The following is a 26,378-nucleotide window of genomic DNA, read 5'->3' as shown; positions in this document are numbered from 1 at the left end:
TTCATACACTGCTCAAAAAAATAAAGGGAACACTTAAACAACACAATGTAACTCCAAGTCAATCACACTTCTATGAAATCAAACTGTCCACTTAGGAAGCAACACTGATTGACAATAAATGTCACATGCTGTTGTGCAAATGGAATAGACAAAAGGTGGAAATTATAGGCAATTAGCAAGACACCCCCCAAAAAGGAGTGATTCTGCAGGTGGTGACCACAGACCACTTCTCAGTTCCTATGCTTCCTGGCTGATGTTTTGGTCACTTTTGAATGCTGGCGGTGCTCTCACTCTAGTGGTAGCAAGAGACGGAGTCTACAACCCAGACAAGTGGCTCAGGTAGTGCAGCTCATCCAGGATGGCACATCAATGCTAGCTGTGGCAAGAAGGTTTGCTGTGTCTGTCAGCGTAGTGTCCAGAGCATGGAGGCGCTACCAGGAGACAGGCCAGTACATCAAGAGACGTGGAGGAGGCCGTAGGAGGGCAACAACCCAGCAGCAGGACCGCTACCTCCGCCTTTGTGCCAGGAGGTGCACTGCCAGAGCCCTGCAAAATGACCTCCAGCAGGCCACAAATGTGCATGTGTCAGCATATGGTCTCACAAGGGGTCTGAGGATCTCATCTCGGTACCTAATGGCAGTCAGGCTACCTCTGGCGAGCACATGGAGGGCTGTGCGGCCCCACAAAGCAATGCCACCCCACACCATGACTGACCCACCGCCAAACCGGTCATGCTGAAGAATGTTGCAGGCAGCAGAACGTTCTCCACGGCGTCTCCAGACTCTGTCACATGTGCTCATGTGCTCAGTGTGAACCTGCTTTCATCTGTGAAGAGCACAGGGCGCCAGTGGCGAATTTGCCAATCTTGGTGTTCTCTGGCAAATGCCAAACGTCCTGCATGGTGCTGGGCTGTAAGCACAACCCCCACCTGTGGACGTCGGGCCCTCATACCACCCTCATGGAGTCTGTTTCTGACCGTTTGAGCAGACACATGCACATTTGTGGCCTGCTGGAGGTCATTTTGCAGGGCTCTGGCAGTGCACCTCCTGGCACAAAGGCGGAGGTAGCGGTCCTGCTGCTGGGTTGTTGCCCTCCTACGGCCTCCTCCACGTCTCCTGATGTACTGGCCTGTCTCCTGGTAGCGCCTCCATGCTCTGGACACTACGCTGACAGACACAGCAAACCTTTTTGCCACAACTCGCATTGATGTGCCATCCTGGATGAACTGCACTACCTGAGCCACTTGTGTGGGTTGTAGACTCCGTCTCATGCTACCAGTAGAGTGAGAGCACCGCCAGCATTCAAAAGTGACCAAAACATCAGCCAGGAAGCATAGGAATGGTAGCGCCTCCATGCTCTGGACACTACGCTGACAGACACAGCAAACCTTTTTGCCACAACTCGCATTGATGTGCCATCCTGGATGAACTGCACTACCTGAGCCACTTGTGTGGGTTGTAGACTCCGTCTCATGCTACCAGTAGAGTGAGAGCACCGCCAGCATTCAAAAGTGACCAAAACATCAGCCAGGAAGCATAGGAACTGAGAAGTTGTCTGTGGTCACCACCTGCAGAATCACTCCTTTTTTGGGGGTGTCTTGCTAATTGCCTATACTTTCCACCTTTTGTCTATTCCATTTGCACAACAGCATGTGAAATTTATTGTCAATCAGTGTTGCTTCCTAATTGTACAGTTTGATTTCACAGAAGTGTGATTGACTTGGAGTTACATTGTGTTGTTTAAGTGTTCCCTTTATTTTTTTGAGCAGTGTATATCAATAAATTGCTAGGGAAGCTGTTTGGTGTCTTCACTTGGAAACAAACAGAAGCTAAATGGTCCAAAATGGGTAGAGTTCTACCTAAATAAGTCCAATAAGAAACACGTGTTTTTGTTACGGTGTGCACTACTGAACATGTCCTAGGTGCCTTTAGAGCTTGGGCTAAAACGAGAGGCAATGTTTGAACATGTTCATGACAACCTCTATAGTATCTGGGTGGGTAAGGAGTAATACAGTATCTCTGTTGAGAACACAGACTTTCTTCGTTTTAAAGGCACATTTAAGCAAGAATGGAATATTATTTAGTCAAACTGTTAAATCCTATATTTTACACAGAGCATATGCTGTGATTTCTGTATACTGTGGTACTTGGTTCTCTTATTGAATTCTAACTATATGCTCAGTAACCTTGTCCTGTGTGTCCCCAGCCTTCATGCAGTGTTCCAGTGATGACACAGCCCCTGTCATTGTGTTTGTGTCCAAGATGTTTATGGTGGACGCCAAGGCCCTGCCTCAGAACAAACAGAGGTAAGTGTGTGTTTGGTGTGTTTGGTCAGACCCTAGACATGCAGAGGTACAGAAAGTGAGTGTGACTGTAGGAATGACACTAGATGGCACTCTTGTCTATGGGTTTCATGATGTATGTATGTATCTATGTATATATATATATATATACACTGCTCAAAAAAATAAAGGGAACACTTAAACAACACAATGTAACTCCAAGTTAATCACACTTCTGTGAAATCAAACTGTCCACTTAGGAAGCAACACTGATTGACAATAAATTTCACATGCTGTTGTGCAAATGGAATAGACAAAAGGTGGAAATTATAGGCAATTAGCAAGACACCCCCAATAAAGGAGTGATTCTGCAGGTGGTGACCACAGACCACTTCTCAGTTCCTATGCTTCCTGGCTGATGTTTTGGTCACTTTTGAATGCTGGCGGTGCTCTCACTCTAGTGGTAGCATGAGACGGAGTCTACAACCCACACAAGTGGCTCAGGTAGTGCAGCTCATCCAGGATGGCACATCAATGCGAGCTGTGGCAAGAAGGTTTGCTGTGTCTGTCAGCGTAGTGTCCAGAGCATGGAGGCGCTACCAGGAGACAGGCCAGTACATCAGGAGACGTGGAGGAGGCCGTAGGAGGGTAACAACCCAGCAGCAGGACCGCTACCTTCGCCTTTGAGCAGGAGGAGCACTGCCAGAGCCCTGCAAAATGACCTCCAGCAGGCCACAAATGTGCATTTTCTTTCATAGTTTTGATGTCTTCAGTATTATTCTACAATGTAGGAAATAGTACAAATTAACAAAATCCTTGAATGACACATACACAGAGTGCATTTGGAAAGTATTCAAACCTCCTTGACTTTTTCCACATTTTGTTACGTTACAGCTATTCTACTGATATCATTAAAATACAACACAGGGATGCTGCACTACAGTAGAGCCACCCCAGCACCACATTTGCTCCTCAGAAGCAGATTTTCGCAGCTCCCCAGTGTTATTTTAATGGCCGTGGCCTGTGAAGCACGTGTTGAGGAAAATGTATTGGCAGGATGGGTTATAAGCTTGCCTGGCTTAATAAACCAATAGAAAAGTCCCAAAACTGCAAATCCATCTGGCACTCCAGGCAGACTGAAACAAATGCTCCAAGTATTGGGAGAGATGATTGAAGTATTTGAACCCTGGACTGGTTGTAGATATGGATAGTTGTAGGAATGACATATTATGTCACATTTTGGAAACAATTGTCTGACTTGTGATAACATTGTAGTACTGTGGCGACTTCTAACACATCATTTTGGAAACAATTGTCTGACTTGTGATAACATTGTAGTACTATGACGACTTCTAACACATCATTTTGGAAACAATTGTCTGACTTGTGATAACATTGTAGTACTATGGCGACTTCTAACACATCATTTTGGAAACAATTGTCTGTCTTGTGATAACATTGTAGTACTATGGCGACTTCTAACACATCATTTTGAAGGTTCCACTTAAGATGATCGTGTTACGTGGTCGTTTCACCTTCCTCTGCTGAATGCACTTATTGTGTGCGTTTCCATAATAGCGTCTGCTAGGCTTAATGACCAGGATGCAAAGTGCTCCTGTGCTGTGCGGCTCCAGGAAGAGAGTGTGGCTACATCCCAAATGCCACCGTATTCCCTTCATAGTGCTCTACTTTGACCAGAGCGCTATGGGCCCTGGTTAAAAGTAGTGCGCTGAATAGGGTGCCATTTGGGATGTAGAATTAGTGTAGTCTTCTCCAGAAAGCTATTACAGTGTGTCCTCTATTGAAAGCTATTACAGCACCCCCCTCAACAATACACTTGGATAATAGTCATGTTATAATGGGATGGTGACTGTACAAATGGCTTTGGTGGCATACCAAATGACACCCTATTCCCTACATAGCGCCCTACTTTTGACCAGGGCTCGTTCGCTCACATAAAACATCCTTGTGAAATGTAGATATTTAAAAAAATCTGGTGTTAGTGCATAGCCTAAGTTTTAGGGCGTAACTGTACGCTGACCAAATATACGCCAGTGGCCAAATGCTTTTGGGAACCTGGGCAGAAAAAGTTAACGTCGATCCACTGAGGCAAAAAGTACCATAGAAGAACATTAGCCTAAAGTTTGGTAAAGATTTGGGGATGATGTAAAGGAGGATGATGGCAGTGATCCTAGTGCTGAGCGATTAACTGACAATTCGTTTTTCTACCTCTGTTATTAGGCATAAACAACAAATTGACCGACATCGGTTCAATTACTTGAATTTCATATAGTTTAGTTATTTTTGAGCCCAACGCAACGTTTCTCTAGAGAGAAATCAAATAATTCAGGAGAGAAATCAAGTCAATAACTATGTGGGACGCTGGGCTGAAGGAAGTTGTAGTTTTCATTAAGCAAATATTCAACCTAGTTCAGTGCAGAAATGTCGTAATTAACTACAATGACCATAATCCATTGTTTGTTTTTTTCTGCCTCCGAAAGAGACTGATCAGAGCGGAAGAGGTGACGCGAGAGGTTTCACTCTTGCCAAAATCTGTCCAAAATAAGCCCCATTCCTTTCCGGGCTTATTTTGGACTGAAGCTTTTCTCCTGCCTTCCCGCCTTTGTTAGGGCGGAGACATGCCTGCTTCGTTAGGTTAGATACACAAAGACTGCATGAGAGAGGAATCTACACAACGATGAGAGGGACAGAGACCGTTTGTGAAAGTATAACTTATCTACTTTGAAGAACTAGTGAAAGGATTTTTTTAGACAGCTCTACAGCATATTTAAGCAGGCTAGCTAAATAGGATGACTTAAGAGAGTATGGGGAGAACAGAGATAACGTTAGATGGTCTGGCTGGCTGACTGCTACTGCCTGAGCAGAGATGAGATCATGACTTAAAGGAATGGAAAATAATACAATAAAATACAAATGAAGTAGTATACACAACTGAAATGTTTCATTTCATAGTAATTTTAAATGTTTCTATTGATATCTACCCAGTGTTTCCCAATCTTTTTCGGGTTAGTCTACCACCAACTGAATTTCTCTCTGCCAGGAGTACCCCTGAAGTACCCCCTCATGTGCATTTTACCTGTAGACCTATGGTCTCATGAGTCTACTCAAGTACGCCCTGTGGATAGGCCATGTACCCCGAGGGATCCTACAGTAGTGTCCCTGGTTGTGAACCACTGGTCTACCCAATGAGGACCTGACAGAGACAATGGGATATTTTCTATGTTTTGGCAATTGAATGGTCACTATTTTTAGTTTTGCAATTTCTGTTACAAAGCTCTAAAATCATTGTAATGTCATAATTTCACAATGCAAAAATATTGAAACCGAAATCATGATTATTTTTTTATAGTCTAACCGAAACCCAACCAACCTAAAATAAAGCACTACTGTCAGCTACTGTTCAGATAGATGGTTTAATGGGATAGTAGCCTGAAATCTGTACACTGACTGTAGGTCTGTAGCCTAATTATGTACTCCTACCGAAATGAAGTATTTCTTGCAGTAAAATAATTTACCAAATGTACATTTTGACTCGGGAACAGGAGTGGAGAAATATTTCTTTATTTCTTTAAGCATTCTTGAGAGAATGAATGTGCGGTTAGGGACCGTATGTAAAGGTGCTATCTTTATCAGCATCATAAAAGCTGATAGTATTTCAACCACATAAAATATGCATCCAAGCCGAACTGAAATCCTATCATAAACAAGTTGGGTAGTTTTCACAGCTTTTAATTCCCTTAAAACCGGTCAAACTGACGTCATTTGGAGATTTTGCACTGAAAATCTTTCCATTTTTTTTATCAAATCAAAGTTTATTTGTCACGTGCGCCGTAAACAACAGGTGTAGTAGACCTTACAGTGAAATGCTTACTTACAGGCTCTAACCAATAGTGCGGGGAAAAAAAGGTGCGTGTGTGTGTAGGTAAGTAAAGAAATAAAACAACAGTAAAAAGACATTTGAAAATAACAGTAGTAAGGCTATATACAGACACCAGTTAGTCAGGCTTATTGAGGTAGTATGTACGTGTAGGTATGGTTAAAGTGACTATGCATATATGATGAACAGAGAGTAGCAGTAGCGTAAAAAGAGGGGTTGGCAGGTGGTGGGACACAATGCAGATAGCCCGGTTAGCCAATGTGCGGGAGCACTGGTTGGTCGGGCCAATTGAGGTAGTATGTACATGAATGTATAGTTAAAGTGACTATGCATATATGATAAACAGAGTAGCAGCAGCGTAAAAGAGGGGTTGGGGGGGGCACATAGTCCGGGTAACCATTTGATTACCTGTTCAGGAGTCTTATGGCTTGGGGGTAAAAACTGTTGAAGCTTTTTTGTCCTAGACTTGGCACTCCAGTACCGCTTGCCATGCGGTAGTAGAGAGAACAGTCTATGACTGGGGTGGCTGGGGTCTTTGACAATTTTTAGGGCCTTTCTCTGACACCGCCTGGTGTAGAGGTCCTGGATGGCAGGCAGCTTTGCCCCAGTGATGTACCACATCCGACGAGCGTCGGAGCCGGTGTAGTAAGATTCAATCTTAGCCCTGTATTGACGCTTTGCCTGTTTGATGGTTCGTCGCAGGGCATAGCGGGATTTCTTATAAGCTTCTGGGTTAGAGACCCACACCTTGAAAGTGGCAGCTCTACCCTTTAGCTCAGTGAGAATGTTGCCTGTAATCCATGGCTTCTGGTTGGGGTATGTACGTACAGTAACTGTGGGGACGACGTCCACGATGCACTTATTGATAAAGCCAGTGACTGATGTGGTGTATTCCTCAATGTCATCGGAAGAATCCCGGAACATGTTCCAGTCTGTGATAGCAAAACAGTCCTGTAGTTTAGCATCTGCTTCATCTGACCACTTTTTTATAGACTGAGTCACTGGTGTTTCCTGCTTTAATTTTTGCTTGTAAGCAGGAATCAGGAGGATAGAGTTGTGGTCGGATTTACCAAGTGGAGGGAGAGCTTTGTACGCGTCTCTGTGTGTGGAGTACAGGTGATCTATACTTTTTTCCCCTCTGGTTGCACATTTAGCATGTTGATAGAGATTTGGTAGAACTGATTTAAGTTTCCCTGCATTAAAGTCTCTGGCCACTAGGAGCGCCGCCTCTGGGTGAGTGGTTTCCTGTTTGCTTATTTCCTTATACAGCTGACTGAGTGCAGTCTTAGTGCCGCATCTGTCTGTGGTGGTAAATAAACAGCCACGAAAGTATAGCTGAGAACTCTCTAGGCAAGTAGTGTGGCCTGGAATTTATCACAATATACTCTACTTCAGACGAGCAAAATCTAGAGACTTCCCTGCCGGTGCAGCATATATCCCGCTAGCTGAATTTCCATGTCGTCATTCAGCCACGATTCCGTGAAACATAAGATATTACAGTTTTTGATGTCCCGTTGGTAGGATATTCGTGATCGTACCTTGTCTAGTTTATTGTCCAATGATTGCACGTTGGCGAGTAATATTTACGGTAACTACTCGCCTTCCGCGGGTCCTGACGAGGCATCCGGCTCTTCGTCCTCTGTACCTGCGTCGCTTCCTCTTGCGAATAACTGAGATGTCGGCCCTGCCGGGTGTTTGGAGAATATCATGTGAGTCTTGCTTGTTGTTGAAAAAATCTTTGTCTAATCCGAGGTGAGTGATCACTGTCCTGATATCCAGAAGCTCTTTTCTGCCGTAAGATACGGTTGCAGAAACATTATGTACAAAATAAGTTGTATGTACAAACCCACATAATAGCACAATTGGTTATTGTGAATGCTGATTGACTAACAGCCATGGTATATCAGACCGTATGACAAAACATGTATTTTTACTGCTCTAATTACATTGGTAACCACTTTATAATAGCAATAAGGCACCTTGGGGGTTTGTGGTATATGGCCAGTATACCACGGCTAAGGGCTGTTTTAAGGCACTCCGCAATGCATTGTGCTTAAGAACAGCCCTTAGCCGTGGTATATTGGCCATATACCACACCCACTCATGCCTTACTGCTTAATTCTAGGGCAACAAGTAATGACAGAAGAGAAGCTGCATGTATCTAATTATAAGTTGACGGACAAGTAGCCTACCAAAATGTTGGATATTATAAGCAGGAACATAAGCCTATCTAAAAGGCCTGTCAAAAAAATAGCTCTGCCATCTCTGCCTGTACAGCGCATTTTCTATATTTGTGGGTTAGGGTCGGTTGTGGATGGGTTATTAATAGGTGCGGGTGAAAAAACAGCTGACCCGTGCATCACTAACACACACACTGCATCGCTGGTAAGCATTTCACTCTAAAGTCTACAGTAGTTGTATTCGGCATGTGATAAATAACATTTGATTTGACACATCCACACATACATAAACACCCCCCCCCCCCCCCTCTGTCTGTCGGTATTACTCCCTGTCCTCTATCTGACCTGGTATGATCCTGTCGGTATTACTCCCTGTTCTCTATCTGACCTGGTATGATCCTGTCGGTATTACTCCCTGTTCTCTATCTGACCTGGTATGATCCTGTCGGTATTACTCCCTGTTCTCTATCTGACCTGGTATGATCCTGTCAGTATTACTCCCTGTTCTCTATCTGACCTGGTATGATCCTGTCAGTATTACTCCCTGTTCTCTATCTGACCTGGTATGACCCTGTCAGTATTACTCCCTGTTCTCTATCTGACCTGGTATGACCCTGTCGGTATTACTCCCTGTTCTCTATCTGACCTGGTATGATCCTGTCAGTATTACTCCCTGTTCTCTATCTGACCTGGTATGATCCTGTCAGTATTACTCCCTGTTCTCTATCTGACCTGGTATGACCCTGTCGGTATTACTCCCTGTTCTCTATCTGACCTGGTATGACCCTGTCAGTATTACTCCCTGTCCTCTATCTGACCTGGTATGATCCTGTCGGTATTACTCCCTGTTCTCTATCTGACCTGGTATGATCCTGTCAGTATTACTCCCTGTTCTCTATCTGACCTGGTATGATCCTGTCAGTATTACTCCCTGTTCTCTATCTGACCTGGTATGACCCTGTCAGTATTACTCCCTGTCCTCTATCTGACCTGGTATGACCCTGTCAGTATTACTCCCTGTTCTCTATCTGACCTGGTATGATCCTGTCAGTATTACTCCCTGTTCTCTATCTGACCTGGTATGATCCTGTCGGTATTACTCCCTGTTCTCTATCTGACCTGGTATGATCCTGTCAGTATTACTCCCTGTTCTCTATCTGACCTGGTATGATCCTGTCAGTATTACTCCCTGTTCTCTATCTGACCTGGTATGACCCTGTCGGTATTACTCCCTGTTCTCTATCTGACCTGGTATGACCCTGTCAGTATTACTCCCTGTTCTCTATCTGACCTGGTATGATCCTGTCGGTATTACTCCCTGTTCTCTATCTGACCTGGTATGATCCTGTCAGTATTACTCCCTGTTCTCTATCTGACCTGGTATGATCCTGTCAGTATTACTCCCTGTTCTCTATCTGACCTGGTATGATCCTGTCAGTATTACTCCCTGTTCTCTATCTGACCTGGTATGATCCTGTCGGTATTACTCCCTGTTCTCTATCTGACCTGGTATGATCCTGTCAGTATTACTCCCTGTTCTCTATCTGACCTGGTATGATCCTGTCAGTATTACTCCCTGTTCTCTATCTGACCTGGTATGACCCTGTCGGTATTACTCCCTGTTCTCTATCTGACCTGGTATGATCCTGTCAGTATTACTCCCTGTTCTCTATCTGACCTGGTATGACCCTGTCGGTATTACTCCCTGTCCTCTATCTGACCTGGTATGACCCTGTCGGTATTACTCCCTGTTCTCTATCTGACCTGGTATGATCCTGTCGGTATTACTCCCTGTTCTCTATCTGACCTGGTATGACCCTGTCAGTATTACTCCCTGTTCTCTATCTGACCTAGTATGACCCTGTCAGTATTACTCCCTGTTCTCTATCTGACCTGGTATGACCCTGTCAGTATTACTCCCTGTTCTCTATCTGACCTAGTATGACCCTGTCAGTATTACTCCCTGTTCTCTATCTGACCTAGTATGACCCTGTCAGTATTACTCCCTGTTCTCTATCTGACCTGGTATGATCCTGTCAGTATTACTCCCTGTTCTCTATCTGACCTGGTATGATCCTGTCAGTATTACTCCCTGTTCTCTATCTGACCTGGTATGATCCTGTCAGTATTACTCCCTGTCCTCTATCTGACCTGGTATGATCCTGTCAGTATTACTCCCTGTTCTCTATCTGACCTGGTATGACCCTGTCGGTATTACTCCCTGTCCTCTATCTGACCTGGTATGACCCTGTCGGTATTACTCCCTGTTCTCTATCTGACCTGGTATGATCCTGTCAGTATTACTCCCTGTTCTCTATCTGACCTGGTATGATCCTGTCGGTATTACTCCCTGTTCTCTATCTGACCTGGTATGACCCTGTCAGTATTACTCCCTGTTCTCTATCTGACCTAGTATGATCCTGTCGGTATTACTCCCTGTTCTCTATCTGACCTAGTATGATCCTGTCGGTATTACTCCCTGTTCTCTATCTGACCTGGTATGACCCTGTCGGTATTACTCCCTGTTCTCTATCTGACCTGGTATGATCCTGTCAGTATTACTCCCTGTTCTCTATCTGACCTAGTATGATCCTGTCGGTATTACTCCCTGTTCTCTATCTGACCTAGTATGATCCTGTCGGTATTACTCCCTGTTCTCTATCTGACCTAGTATGATCCTGTCGGTATTACTCCCTGTTCTCTATCTGACCTAGTATGACCCTGTCGGTATTACTCCCTGTTCTCTATCTGACCTGGTATGATCCTGTCAGTATTACTCCCTGTTCTCTATCTGACCTGGTATGATCCTGTCAGTATTACTCCCTGTTCTCTATCTGACCTAGTATGATCCTGTCAGTATTACTCCCTGTTCTCTATCTGACCTGGTATGATCCTGTCGGTATTACTCCCTGTTCTCTATCTGACCTGGTATGATCCTGTCAGTATTACTCCCTGTTCTCTATCTGACCTGGTATGATCCTGTCAGTATTACTCCCTGTTCTCTATCTGACCTGGTATGATCCTGTCAGTATTACTCCCTGTTCTCTATCTGACCTGGTATGATCCTGTAGGTATTACTCCCTGTTCTCTATCTGACCTGGTATGATCCTGTCAGTATTACTCCCTGTTCTCTATCTGACCTGGTATGACCCTGTCAGTATTACTCCCTGTTCTCTATCTGACCTGGTATGATCCTGTCGGTATTACTCCCTGTCCTCTATCTGACCTGGTATGATCCTGTCGGTATTACTCCCTGTTCTCTATCTGACCTGGTATGATCCTGTCAGTATTACTCCCTGTTCTCTATCTGACCTGGTATGATCCTGTCGGTATTACTCCCTGTTCTCTATCTGACCTGGTATGATCCTGTCAGTATTACTCCCTGTTCTCTATCTGACCTGGTATGACCCTGTCAGTATTACTCCCTGTTCTCTATCTGACCTGGTATGATCCTGTCAGTATTACTCCCTGTTCTCTATCTGACCTGGTATGATCCTGTCGGTATTACTCCCTGTTCTCTATCTGACCTGGTATGATCCTGTCAGTATTACTCCCTGTTCTCTATCTGACCTGGTATGACCCTGTCAGTATTACTCCCTGTTCTCTATCTGACCTGGTATGATCCTGTCGGTATTACTCCCTGTTCTCTATCTGACCTGGTATGATCCTGTCAGTATTACTCCCTGTTCTCTATCTGACCTGGTATGATCCTGTCGGTATTACTCCCTGTTCTCTATCTGACCTGGTATGACCCTGTCAGTATTACTCCCTGTTCTCTATCTGACCTGGTATGATCCTGTCAGTATTACTCCCTGTTCTCTATCTGACCTGGTATGATCCTGTCAGTATTACTCCCTGTTCTCTATCTGACCTGGTATGATCCTGTCAGTATTACTCCCTGTTCTCTATCTGACCTGGTATGATCCTGTCGGTATTACTCCCTGTTCTCTATCTGACCTGGTATGATCCTGTCAGTATTACTCCCTGTTCTCTATCTGACCTGGTATGATCCTGTCAGTATTACTCCCTGTTCTCTATCTGACCTGGTATGATCCTGTCGGTATTACTCCCTGTTCTCTATCTGACCTGGTATGATCCTGTCAGTATTACTCCCTGTTCTCTATCTGACCTGGTATGATCCTGTCAGTATTACTCCCTGTTCTCTATCTGACCTGGTATGATCCTGTCAGTATTACTCCCTGTTCTCTATCTGACCTGGTATGATCCTGTCAGTATTACTCCCTGTTCTCTATCTGACCTGGTATGATCCTGTCAGTATTACTCCCTGTTCTCTATCTGACCTGGTATGATCCTGTCAGTATTACTCCCTGTTCTCTATCTGACCTGGTATGATCCTGTCAGTATTACTCCCTGTTCTCTATCTGACCTGGTATGATCCTGTCGGTATTACTCCCTGTCCTCTATCTGACCTGGTATGACCCTGTCGGTATTACTCCCTGTTCTCTATCTGACCTGGTATGATCCTGTCAGTATTACTCCCTGTTCTCTATCTGACCTGGTATGATCCTGTCAGTATTACTCCCTGTTCTCTATCTGACCTGGTATGATCCTGTCAGTATTACTCCCTGTCCTCTATCTGACCTGGTATGATCCTGTCAGTATTACTCCCTGTTCTCTATCTGACCTGGTATGATCCTGTCAGTATTACTCCCTGTTCTCTATCTGACCTGGTATGATCCTGTCAGTATTACTCCCTGTTCTCTATCTGACCTGGTATGATCCTGTCAGTATTACTCCCTGTTCTCTATCTGACCTGGTATGACCCTGTCAGTATTACTCCCTGTCCTCTATCTGACCTGGTATGACCCTGTCAGTATTACTCCCTGTTCTCTATCTGACCTGGTATGATCCTGTCAGTATTACTCCCTGTTCTCTATCTGACCTGGTATGATCCTCAGTGTCTCTGTGCCTCAGGTCTGTCGAGTAGAAAGAAACCCCCTTGGCAGGCAGACCTCATCTCTCCTCTCAATTCAAGGGGCTTTATTGCCATGGGAAACATGTTAACATTGCCAAAGCAAGTGAAGTAGATAATATACAAAAGTGTAATAAACAATAACAAATGAACAGTAAACATTACACTCACAGATGTTCCAAAAGTATAAAGACATTTCAAATGTCATATTATGTGTATATATACAGTGTTGTAACAATGTGCAAATGGTTAAAGTACAAAAGGGAAAATAAATAAACATAAATATGGGTTGTATTTACAATGGTGTTTGTTCTTCACTGGTTGCCATTTTCTTGTGACTCAAAATCGAGTTGGTTTTCAAATTCTTTGTGGACCTGTGTAATCTGAGGGAAATATGTGTCTCTAATATTGTCAAACATTTTGCAGGAGGTTAGGAAGTGCAGCTCAGTTTCCACCTCATTTTGTGGTGCAGTGTGCACATAGCCTGTCTTCTCTAGAGAGCCAGGTCTGCCTACGAAGGCCTTTCTCAATAGCAGGGCTATGCTCACTGAGTCTGTACATAGCATTCTTTAAGTTTGGGTCGGTCACAGTGGTCAGGTATTCTGCCACTGTGTACTCTCTGTTTAGGGTCAAATAGCATTCTAGTTTGCTGTTTTTTTTGTTAATTCTTTCCAATGTGTCAAGTAATTATCTGTTTATTTCTCATGATTTGGTTATGTCTAGTTGTGTTGCTGTCCTGGGGCTCTGTGGGGTCTGTTTGTGAACAGAGCCCCAGGACCAGCTTGCTTAGGGGACTCTTCTCCAGGTTCATCTCCCTGTAGGTGATATCTTTATTATGGAAGGTTTGGGAATCGCTTCCTTTTAGGTGTTTGTAGAATTTAATGGCTCTTTTCTAAATTTTGATAATTAGCGGGTATCGGCCTAATTCTGCTCTGCATGCATTATTTGGTGTTTTACATTGTATACGGAGGATATTTTTGCTCTTTCCATTCACTTAACCCCCACAGGTTGCTCTCTTTTTCTCACACTCACTCACTCACTCACTCACTCACTCACTCACTCACTCACTCACTCACTCACTCACTCACTCACTCACTCACTCACTCACTTCCTCCTCTCCTCTGTCACAGTGCCAACCTGTAATGGCTGATTCTACCATTACACTGAGAGGAGGGAGGGAGAGGGAGACCTAACTAGCCTGTATTAGTTCAGCGAGAGATAGAAAGGGGGAGAGTGAAGGATGTTAGTGAAGAGGAAACATGCCATCCCACACACAGTATGCTACAGTAGAAAAGGCCTGGCCACCATCAGCCTAATGATCCAGCCAGGACCCCTTCCTTCCCCTGATGGCTGCCACCTGCTGCAGAAGCACACACACGCTGCTGGCAGATCCCAGGCCACCCATGGACTAGTTGTGGACAATTACTGTACATACCACAGATTTTCTCTCATCAGATCCATACCGTGTCAGCCCAGACATATCATTGGCCACCCATGGACTAGTAGGACCATTGAAACTACATACCTCTTATCTGATTATTATTATTATTATTATTTAAATCCATACTGTATCACCTCAGGCATATCTGTGGCCACCTGGGGGCTAGCATGGGTCATTGAAGCTGTGCATATCACTTCAGGCGTATCTCTGATCCTAGTTTAGCAGTCCTACTCTGAGACACTTGATAAATACAGGCCCGGAGTTGTAACCTGATCAGGAAAACTCCTGGTCCCTAATGTTAAGAACTACAAATACCACAGCATCTGTGTCTTGTTTCTCTTGACACACATTTGGGACAGATCTAGGATCAGCTTCCCCTCTTCCTTTCCTAACCTTAACCATTAGTGTGGGAAACTGACCATAGATTGGCATCTAGGGGAAACTTCATCCTAGACCGTTCATATTGGAACAGTTGAGTTCAGCTCCATTGAGCCAGCCTGACCTAGATCTTTGTGTACATGCTACATAAGTAAAACTATGCATAATCATGTTCCGTTTACTAAGCCGACTGCTTTGCCATCTTAACTGCTTACAATCTTTCTGCATGTCTTCTAAATAGCAACTTATTCCGTATATAGTGCACTGCTTTTGACCAGTATCCTATGGGCTAAGATCTGCCTTCTCTGCAAAGGAAAACATACCTTATTCAATGGCCTCTACTATCATCTGTGTCCCAAATGGCACCTATTCCCTACATACAGTACCAGTCAAAAGTTTGGACACACTTACTTATTCAAGGGTTTTTCTTCATTTGTACTAGTTTCTACATTGTAGAATAATAGTGAAGTCATCAAAACTATGAAATAACACATGCAATCATGTAGTAAACAAAAAACAGTTAAACAAATCATAATATATTATATTTTTTAGATTCTTCAAAGTAGCCCCCCTTTGCCTTGATGACAGCTTTACACACTCTTGGCATTCTGTCAACCAGCTTCACCTGGAATGCTTTTCCAACAGTCTTGAAAGAGTTCCCACATATACTGATCACTCGTTGGCTGCTTTTCCTTCACTCTGCGGTCCAACTCATCCCATCTCAATTGGGTTGAGGTCGGGTGATTGTGGAGGACAGGTCATCTGATGCAGCACTCTTCTTGGTCAACAAGCCCTTACACAGCCTGTTTTTTTGGAATGAGTAGGTGTGCCTAAACTTTTAACTGGTACTGTATATAGTGATCTACTTTTGACTGGGGGTGTTTGGTCTGTTGTATAGTGTACAGTACAAATATCAGGTATATTATATGTTTATGAGTAGTCTGTTGCAGATGGTACATGTTTGTGTTTTACATGAATAGCCTTCAATGCAGACACTTCAAACAATTTCCTTTTGGCTGTTTTAGATACGACAGTATGTGTCTATTTCCCTTCTCGGTTCAACTTAAGGGGCTTTATTGGCATGGGAAACATATGTTAACATTGCCAAAGCATATGAAATAGATAATAAACAAAAGTGAAATAAACAATATAAAATGTACACTCACAAAAGACATATGTCATATGTCTATCTACAGTGTTGTAACGATGTGAAAATAGTACAAAAGGGAACATGAATAAACATAAATATGGGTTGTGTTTACAATGGTGTTTGTTCTTCACTGGTTGCCCTTTTCTTGTGGCAACAGGTCACAAACCTTGCTGCTGTGATGGCACGCTGGTATTTCACCCAATAGAAATGGGAGTTTATCAAAATTCGATTTGTTTTTTAATTCTTTGTGGGTCTGTAATCTGAGGGAAATATGTCTCTCTAATATGGTTATACATTTGGCAGGAGGTTAGGAAGTGCAACTCAGTTTCCACCTCGTTTTATGGGCAGTGTGCGCATAGCCTGTCTTCTTGAGAGACAGGTCTGCCTACGGCGGCCTTTCTCAGTAGCAAGGCTATGTTCACTGTACATAGTCACAGTGGTCTCTCTGTCTCTCTGTGTTTCTCTTTCTGAATCAGCTTCAGAGGGTTCCTGGCTGACACTCCTACATGCCTCCACAGCTATGGTTATGCTTTGTTACCATGGCACCCACCATCAATTTAGGTCTCAGTAGTAGTTCTGAGATTGCTCGTAGGAGTGAGAGGGCAACCTCTGTTTCTACCTCACCCCGTTCTTTCTCTCTCCCTCTCTCGCCCCTTCGTTTCTGACTCTCTCTCCATCTGTCTGTGTCTCTCTCTCCACAAACAGTCTTGACCTGGTGTTTTAAATGTCCTCATGTCTGATTGGCTGGTGATGTCAGTGGGTTTTATTAATGGCTCTGGGCAGTTGCTGGGCAGAATACACACACTAGCATGCAGAATACACACACTAAAACATCCTCTCTCATTAACAGTATGAGGAACCTAGATGTTCTGTTTCTTTTTATTAAAGCAGCAGTCATCCTGTAAACTCATTGTTCTGTATGTTTAATTATTTATAAGAGATAGCAAAACATCTAGAACAGAACTTGGAAAGAGTTTCATCATGGAACAACAAGACTGTTGAGTTAACACATGAACCAGTGTACAAAAGAGTGAAACCAATGTGTTCTGTTTTCATGTCCTGTAGAATCTTGCAAGTGTGACGAAAGCAGAATTCTAAGTTTATCAAGTGAGAATTCTCGAACAAATGTGACCCAACATTGTTTGATCTCAGCAACACAATAGCACGTGCAGCAAAGACTAAGAAGCAAAGTCAGACTTCAACCAACCACCCAAAGCGTTCCAGTATGGATGAAGGGCTGACGTCAAAGCAAATACCCATTGTGCTCTCGTGACATTTTTATGCACTACGACTAAAATGGAAAGACTGGAACCAAAATCCTCAGCATGGTATGATGCTGATGAAGACTGTTTCACGAACAGCTTTAGTATCAATATCGTCTCATTTTCCACATATTTAAAACAGATATATATATCACACACACACGCACACAACCAGCTTATAACACACTTAAAAGGCTTGTGGTTTTGAGAGAATCCTACTTTAACGTTGAGAAGCTTGCGAAGCCATTACTTTATAACCACTGCAACGGAGGCCAGAGACCACAACGCATGGCTTTCCCATTATTGCCCATGAGCGACTGATTTGACCTCATCAAGAAAAACACGGCAGCTCTGCTGTGGTCGCTTTGTTAAAGAATGTAGCTACGCAGTACGCTTATGAATGCAACGGGTTGGAATTGTTGAACGTCGAGCAAATAAGTGAATCTCGGGTGAAATGGAATAAGAGGGGGATGAGCGTGTGTGTTTGCATGAGCATGTGTGCAGTGCACGCAGGTATGTGTGTTGTTCGGAAGAGTGTGTGTGTGGGGTGACAAATTGCAGGAGTCACACCAAGCAGCATTCCACAAGTAGTCCTTCAGTACAAAACATTGTTCCATTTCTCCCATGTTGCAGTCTTCATGGCAAGCCTGTATTCGTTTAGGCCCGTTTCTGTCTAATTTATACAAAACGTAATCAACCTGCCCACCCCCCTATAGTCTTTGTAAATGAGCAGAGCTTGTTTTATTGTTTGTTTATGTCCCAAATGGCACCCTATTCCCTGTGGGCCCTGGTCAAAAGTAGTGCACTATATAGGGAACAGGGTGCCATTTGGGGAGGAACCTAAATTATGGGATAGTTTAAGCGGTCGGTCGTCAGGGAGCTGAGCTTGTGTGGATGGCCACTACTGTCAATCATGGCTTCCAGCTGTATCAATGTAGTCACTTTGAAGCTCTCTCTCACACACACACACACACATATTTACACACACACACACACACACACACACACCACTCACCGCAATGACTCTGCAGTGTGCCATTTCAAACGACACACCCACGTGCCTTGAGTTTGTGGTGACCAGAGCAATTTTTGAGTAATTGTTATTCCGTTTTTCCAGCTTGGCCCAGAGACACCACCTATGTTGTCGTAATTGGTCAAATTGAACCTTTGCATATTTTCCATCGCCGGTAGGTAATTAGAACATAGTTTCTCAGTGAGGGAAGTTGGCAGCACAAATAACCATCATGCGATGACAGGACTTGGTAGGATGAGGTACAAACCTGACCTCTTGACTCCATGCTGCATCCCAAATGGCACCCGATTGCCTAGTGCACTACTTTTGACCAGAGCCCTGGTCCCATATAACTACTGCTGGACACACCATTCACACGCTGTCTGGACACACCATTCACACGCTGTCTGGACACACCATTCACACGCTGTCTGGACACAGCATTCACACGCTGTCTGGACACACCATTCACACGCTGTCTGGACACACCATTCACACGCTGTCTGGACACACCATTCACACGCTGTCTGGACACACCATTCACACGCTGTCTGGACACACCATTCACACGCTGTCTGGACACACCATTCACACGCTGTCTGGACACACCATTCACACGCTGTCTGGACACACCGTGTACACACACATACAGTACCAGTCAAAAATGTGGACACCTACTCATTCAAGGGTTTTCTTTATTTTTACTATTTTCTGTACTACTCTCTGTACTTTGCTCTATTCATCTTTCCCTCGATCCTGACTAGTCTCCCAGTCCCTGCCCCTGAAAAACATCCCCACAGCATTATGCTGCCACCACCATGCTTCACCGTAGGGATGGTGCCATGTTTCCTCCAGACGTGATGCTTGGCATTTAGGCCAAAGAGTTCAGTCTTGGTTTCAGAGAATCTTGTTCAGTCTTGGAACAGAGAATCTTGTTTGTCATGGTCTGAGAGTCGTGCTGTCATGTGTCTTTTACTGAGGAATGGCTTCCGTCTGGCCACTGTACCATAAAGGATGGTGGAGTGCTGCAGAGATGGTTGTCCTTCTGGAAGGTTTTTCCATCGCCACAGAGGAACTCTGGAGCACTGTCAGGGTGACCATCGGGTTCTTGGTCACCTCCCTGACCAAAGCCCTTCTCTCCCGATTGCTCAGTTTAGCAAGGCGGCCAGCTCTGGGAAGTCTTGGTGATTCCAAACTTCTTCTATTTAAGAATGATTGAGGCCACTGTGTTCTTGGAGACTTTCAGTGCTGTAAAAAATGTTTGGGTACCCTTCCCCAGTTCTGTGCCTCGACACAATCCTGTCTCGGAGCTCTACAGACAATTCCTTCGACCTCATGTCCTGGTTTTTGCTCTGACATGCACTGTCAACTGTGGGAACTTATATAGACAGGTGTGTGCCTTTCCAAATCATGTCCAATCAATTGAATTTACCACAGGTGGACTCCAAGTTGTAGAAACATCTCTAGGATGATCAGTGGAAACAGGATGCACCTGAGCTCAAATTCGAGTCTCATTGCAAAGGATCTGAATACTTATGTAAGTAAGGTATTTCTGTTTTTTATTTTTAAAACATTTGCAAATATTTGTAAAAACCTTTTTTCGCTTTATCATGATGGGGTATTGTGTGTAGATTTGATGAGGGGGGTGGGGGATAATTTAATCAATTTTAGAGTAAGGCTGTAACATAACAAAATGTGGAAAAAGTCAAGGGGTCTTAATACTTTCTGAATGCACTGTATGATGGATTCTTGGCCAGGGCGCACTTGGAAAAAGAGATTTAGAGTTTCAGTGTGACGTCTCTGGTTAAATAAAGGATGAATCAAATAAAACAGAGCGGTGCTAGTTGCTAGGCTGTGTTACCCTGCTATAAAGACTTGGTTTAGTGGGTTGTTACATTTCTGTTTTGATGTGTCATGTCTAATATCATGTCTATTCATTGGCCCAAACAATGGACAGTGTTCAGTAGGGCAAACAATAGCAAAACGTTTTGCAATGGAATATTTTCAAAACATTTTCTACCTACTGAACAGGTATGTGTGTGTGTGTGTGTGTGTGTGTGTGTGTGTGTGTGTGTGTGTGTGTGTGTGTGTGCACACAGGCCGTTGACCCAGGAGGAGATGGCCCAGCGCAGGGAGCTGGCCAGACAGAGACACACTGAGAGACTGGCAGCCATTCAGCAGGCGGAAAGTGGGGAGGGAAATGCCCAATCAGGAAGTACAACACCGGCAACCACTCCTGGTGGAGACAACACCATAGGCAAGTGTCTCTCACATACACACACACCCACCCACTCTTACCTTGCTAAAACCCCAACCCCTGGCTGCTTTTTCCCCTAGTGGTTTGGAAGCTCTGGCCAGTTCCAATAACCAATATGTTCATGGTGATACCACTGATACCAGTGTATGTCTCCATTGTCTTCCCTGACATGCAGGTAGTGAGGGTGTCTCAGGCCAGATGCAGGGCCTGCCTCTGAAGGCTAAACCAGAGGAGGAGGAGGGGAAGGAGACGTTCGTAGCCTTCGCTAGAGTCTACAGCGGGGTGGTCCGCAGAGGACAGAAGGTGTTTGTGATGGGGCCCAAGTACGACCCTGCTCAAGGCCTGCGCATGGTAAGGATGTACACACTTACAGGCAGGCACACACACACACACACACACACAGGCATGTGGACACACACACACACACGTACACACACTCTGCAGAGGCACAAAACACATTTTCTGCTCAATTTGCAATATTCACCAGACAAAACAATAACTGTTCTGAAGATGAACCCAAATGCTGTTTGTTCAAAGAGCAACAATCATAAATGTTCTGCGTGTTTGTTTCCATCTCAAGATGTGTATTCCAAGGTTAAAGATAACATTGACTTCTATGATGAGGGCTGTGTTCCTCTGTGGCCTGGGCAACAGTAGTGTACTCTAGGGAATAGGGTGCCATTTGAGACAGACAAGTCGTTGTATTATTGTTACCTCGTCCCTCCTGGCTTCAGTAGCAGTACTACTAACTAACAGTTGCTTTTAGAATCCAATATCACACAACCAATGTACTGGATGATTGGCTCTGATGCTCTAGAGATCTAATGTTCTCTCTCTCTGTCTGTCTGTCAGCTCCCAGAGGGCAGTACTAGTGTGAGTGCCTGTCTCCCTCCCGTCCCTCACCTGGCCTGCTGCACCATGGACAGCCTCTACCTGCTGATGGGCAGAGAGCTGGAGGAACTAGAAGAGGTGCCATCAGGGAACGTACTGGGTAGGTACTCAAACACCTACACCTACTTGAAGTGAATGGTCTTTTGAAAGGTTCATGCATAATAGGATATTAACTTGTTATCCAATGTTCTTTTTACTGCACGAATAAAGGTGAAAGTTACATCTTTCAGAGTTCTTTGAAAGGCCCAGTGCAGTCAGACGTGACTTTCCTGTGTTTTTATATATATATTTCCACACTGAGGTTAGAATAATATTGTGAAAAAGATGGTAATGTATTAGTGTACGCGCTGTTTGAAAAGATTTCAGCCTGTTTTGGGTGGGAGGGATTTTTGGCCTTCCTTGGTGACATCACCATGCAATAAATTAGTTAATAGACCAATAAGAAAGAGAGTTCCAAACCTCTCTGCCAATAACAGCAAATGTTCAGTTTCCCCCTCCCCACTCATACCACACCCAGACAGTCCTAGCAAAATTCTTGCTTGAGAAATTACACTTTGCTAAGAAGCTATTTTTTTATTTTTTATTTTTATTGAAAACAATCACAGTCAGGTACTTAATTGTTACCCAGAAATAATTTGAGATTAAAAACGGCTGCATTGGACCTTTAAAGCTAGAATCCTTCATTTTTTAAACGTATAATTTAATGATACATTGATTCTTGAAGAATATAACTTGTAAATGCCTCATGATCATGTCGTACCCAATCAGAACCCAAAATATAAGCTTCTTTTACTCCAATGTTTGTAAACAATGTGAATGTAAACACTGTACAGCCTCAACATGGTTGAAACTATCATTTTAATACTATGGATGGTCGGTCCTTGCATCCTTAGTTCTGTCTATGAATTTGATTTGAGTGGTTACATTTCTCCAGGCCCATCCCTCAGTTTTTCACCAAACAGAACTGTGTGTGTGTGTGTGTGTGTGTGTGTGTGTGTGTGTGTGTGTGTGTGTGTGTGTGTGTGTGTGTGTGTGTGTGTGTGTGTGTGTGTGTGTGTGTGTGTGTGTGTGTGTGTGTGTGTGTGTGTGTGTGTGTGTGTGTGTGTGTGTACACACACACGTGATCACTTTGCAGATGTCTACATTCAATTACTGAAAGGGAAACCTTTTGCCTTCCCTATACCATTAGTACATTATGAGATAGACGTGCATTAGCCATATTGACTGTACAGCAGCTGTCTAATGCCCATATCGTGGAGAAGATGATTTATCATGTAGTTGTCCTGTCAACACCAGGCTACACATCCAGTTCATCATGTAGTTGTCCTGTCAACACCAGGCTACACATCCAGTTCATCATGTAGTTGTCCTGTCAACATCAGGCTACACATCCAGATCATCATGTAGTTGACCTGTCAACACCAGGCTACACATCCAGTTCATCATGTAGTTGTCCTGTCAACACCAGGCTACACATCCAGTTCATCATGTAGTTGTCCTGTCAACACCAGGCTACACATCCAGTTCATCATGTAGTTGTCCTGTCAACACCAGGCTACACATCCAGTTCATCATGTAGTTGTCCTGTCAACATCAGGCTACACATCCAGTTCATCATGTAGTTGTCCTGTCAACATCAGGCTACACATCCAGTTCATCATGTACAGTGAGGGAAAAAAGTATTTGATCCCCTGCTGATTTTGTACGTTTGCCCACTGACAAAGAAATTATCAGTCTGTAATTTTAATGGTAGGTTTATTTGAACAGTGAGAGACAGAATATCAACAAAAAAGTCCAGAAAAACGCATGTCAAAAATTTTATAAATTTATTTGCATTTTAATGAGGGAAATAAGTATTTGACCCCTCTGCAAAACATGACTTAGTACTTGGTGGCAAAACCCTTGTTGGCAATCACAGAGGTCAGATGTTTCTTGTAGTTGGCCACCAGGTTTGCACACATCTCAGGAGAGATTTTGTCCCACTCCTCTTTGCAGATCTTCTTCAAGTCATTAAGGTTTCGAGACTGACGTTTGGCAACTCGAACCTTCAGCTCCCTCCACAGATTTTCTATGGGATTAAGGTCTGGAGACTGGCTAGGCCACTCCAGGACCTTAATGTGCTTTTTCTTGAGCCACTCCTTTGTTGCCTTGGCCGTGTGTTTTGGGTCATTGTCATGCTGGAATACCCATCCACGACCCATTTTCAATACCCTGGCTGAGGGAAGGAGGTTTTCACCCAAGATTTGACGGTACATGGCCCCGTCCATCGTCCCTTTGATGCGGTGAAGTTGTCCTGTCCCCTTAGCAGAAAAACACCCCCAAAGCATAATGTTTCCACCGCCATGTTTGACGGTGGGGATGGTTTCTTGGGGTCATAGGCAGCATTCCTCCTCCTCCAAACACGGCAAGTTGAGTTGATGCCAAAGAACTCCATTTTGGTCTCATCTGACCACAACATGTTCACCCAGTTGTCCTCTGAATCATTCAGATGTTCATCGGCAAACTTCAGACGGGCATGTATATGTGCTTTCTTGAGCAGGGGGACCTTGCGGGCGCTGCAGGATTTCAGTCCTTCACGGCGTAGTGTGTTACCAATTGTTTTCTTGGTGACTATGGTCCCAGCTGCCTTGAGATCATTGACAAGATCCTCCTGTGTAGTTCTGGGCTGATTCCTCACCATTCTCATGATCATTGCAACTCCACGAGGTGAGATCTTGCATGGAGCCCTAGGCCAAGGGAGTTTGACAGTTCTTTTGTGTTTCTTCCATTTGCGAATAATCGCACCAACTGTTGTCACCTTCTCACCAAGCTGCTTGGCAATGGTCTTGTAGCCCATTCCAGCCTTGTGTAGATCTACAATCTTGTCCCTGACATCCTTGGAGAGCTCTTTGGTCTTGGCCATGGTGGAGAGTTTGGAATCTGATTGATTGATTGCTTCTGTGGACAGGTGTCTTTTATACAGGTAAGAAACTGAGATTAGGAGCACTCCCTTTAAGAGTGTGCTCCTAATCTCAGCTCGTTACCTGTATGAAAGACACCTGGGAGCCAGAAATCTTTCTGATTGAGAGGGGGTCAAATACTTATTTCCCTCATTAAAATGCAAATCAATTTATAACGTTTTTGACATGCGTTTTTCTGGATTTTTTTGTTGTTATTCTGTCTCTCACTGTTCAAATAAACCTACCATTAAAATTATAGACTGATCATTTCTTTGTCAGTGGGCAAACGTACAAAATCAGCAGGGGATCAAATACTTTTTTCCCTCACTGTAGTTGTCCTGTCAACACCAGGCTACACATCCAGGTCATCATGTAGTTGCCCTGTCAACACCAGGCTACACATCCAGTTCATCATGTAGTTGTCCTGTCAACACCAGGCTACACATCCAGTTCATCATGTAGTTTTCCTGTCAACATCAGGCTACACATCCAGTTCATCATGTAGTTGTCCTGTCAACACCAGGCTACACATCCAGTTCATCATGTAGTTGTCCTGTCAACACCAGGCTACACATCCAGTTCATCATGTAGTTGTCCTGTCAACATCAGGCTACACATCCAGTTCATCATGTAGTTGTCCTGTCAACACCACTCTACATATGAACATAACAAGTTTCAACAACTGAGACAAACTGAACAAGTTCCACAGACATGTGACTAACAGAAATGGAATAATGTGTCCCTGAACAAAGGGGGGTCAAAAGTAACAGTCAGTATCTGGTGTGGCCACCAGCTGCATTAAGTACTGCAGTGCATCTCCTCATGGACTGCACCGGATTTGCCATTTCTTGATGTGAGATGTTACCCCACTCTTCCACCAAGGCACCAGCAAATTCCCGGACATTTCTGGGGAGAATGTCCCTAGCCCTCATTCGCCGATCCAATAGTTCCCAGATGTGCTCGATGGGATTGAGGTCCGGGCTCTTCGCTGGCCATTGCAGGGCACTGACATTCTTGTCTTGCAGGAAGTCACGCACCGAACGAGCAGTGTGGCTGGTGGCATTGTCATGCTGAAGGGTCATGTCAGGATGAGCCTGCAGGAAGGGTACCACATGAGGGAGGAGGATGTCTTCCCTGTAACGCACAGCTTTTGAGATTTCCTGCAATGACAGCAAGCTCAGTCCGATGATGCTGTGACACACCACCCCAGACCATGACGGACCCTCCACCTCCAAATCAATCCCGCTCCAGAGTACAGGCCTCAGTGTAACGCTCATTCCTTCGACGATAAACGAGAGTCCGACCATCACCCCTGGTGAGACAAAATCGCAACTCGTCAGTGAAGAGCACGTTTTGCCAGCCCTGTCTGGTCCAGTGACGGTGGGTTTGTGCCCATAGGCGACGTTGTTGCCGGTGATGTCTGGTAAGAACATGCCTTACAACAGGCCTACAAGCCCTCAGTTCAGCCTCTGTCCGCAATAGGCTGAGAGTCTTAGCACTGATGGAGGGATTGTGCGTTCCCTGTGTAACTCGGGCAGTTGTTGTTGTCATCCTGTACCTGTCCCGCAGGTGTGATGTTCAGATGTACCGATCCTGTGCAGGTGTTGTTACATGTGGTATGCCACTGCGAGGACTATCAGCTGTCCGTTCTGCCTCCCTGTAGCGCTGTCTTAGGCACGTTCACGCAGATGAGCAGAGACCCTGGGCATCTTTCTTTTGGTGTTTTTCAGAGTCAGTAGAAAGGCCTCTTTAGTGT

At 44.4% G+C, this 26,378-nt stretch overlaps 1 protein-coding gene across 1 annotated transcript in view; it reads left to right on the top strand.

Moving 5' to 3' along the window:
• The window catches only part of efl1 (elongation factor like GTPase 1), an 89,989-nt gene that overhangs the window by 8,505 nt on the left and 55,106 nt on the right, over window positions 1-26,378 (top strand). Inside the window, exons 12-15 of the mRNA XM_071400863.1 lie at window positions 2,206-2,305; window positions 20,635-20,792; window positions 20,968-21,143; window positions 21,645-21,783. Coding sequence (XP_071256964.1) covers window positions 2,206-2,305; window positions 20,635-20,792; window positions 20,968-21,143; window positions 21,645-21,783 — 573 coding nt within the window. The remainder of the gene's footprint in view (window positions 1-2,205; window positions 2,306-20,634; window positions 20,793-20,967; window positions 21,144-21,644; window positions 21,784-26,378) is intronic.

Source organism: Salvelinus alpinus, chromosome 5 (assembly GCF_045679555.1).
Source record: "Salvelinus alpinus chromosome 5, SLU_Salpinus.1, whole genome shotgun sequence".
NCBI classification, from domain to species: Eukaryota; Metazoa; Chordata; class Actinopteri; order Salmoniformes; family Salmonidae; genus Salvelinus; species Salvelinus alpinus.
Note: the sequence above shows the minus strand (reverse complement) of the source record. Positions and strands in the feature narration are given on the sequence as shown.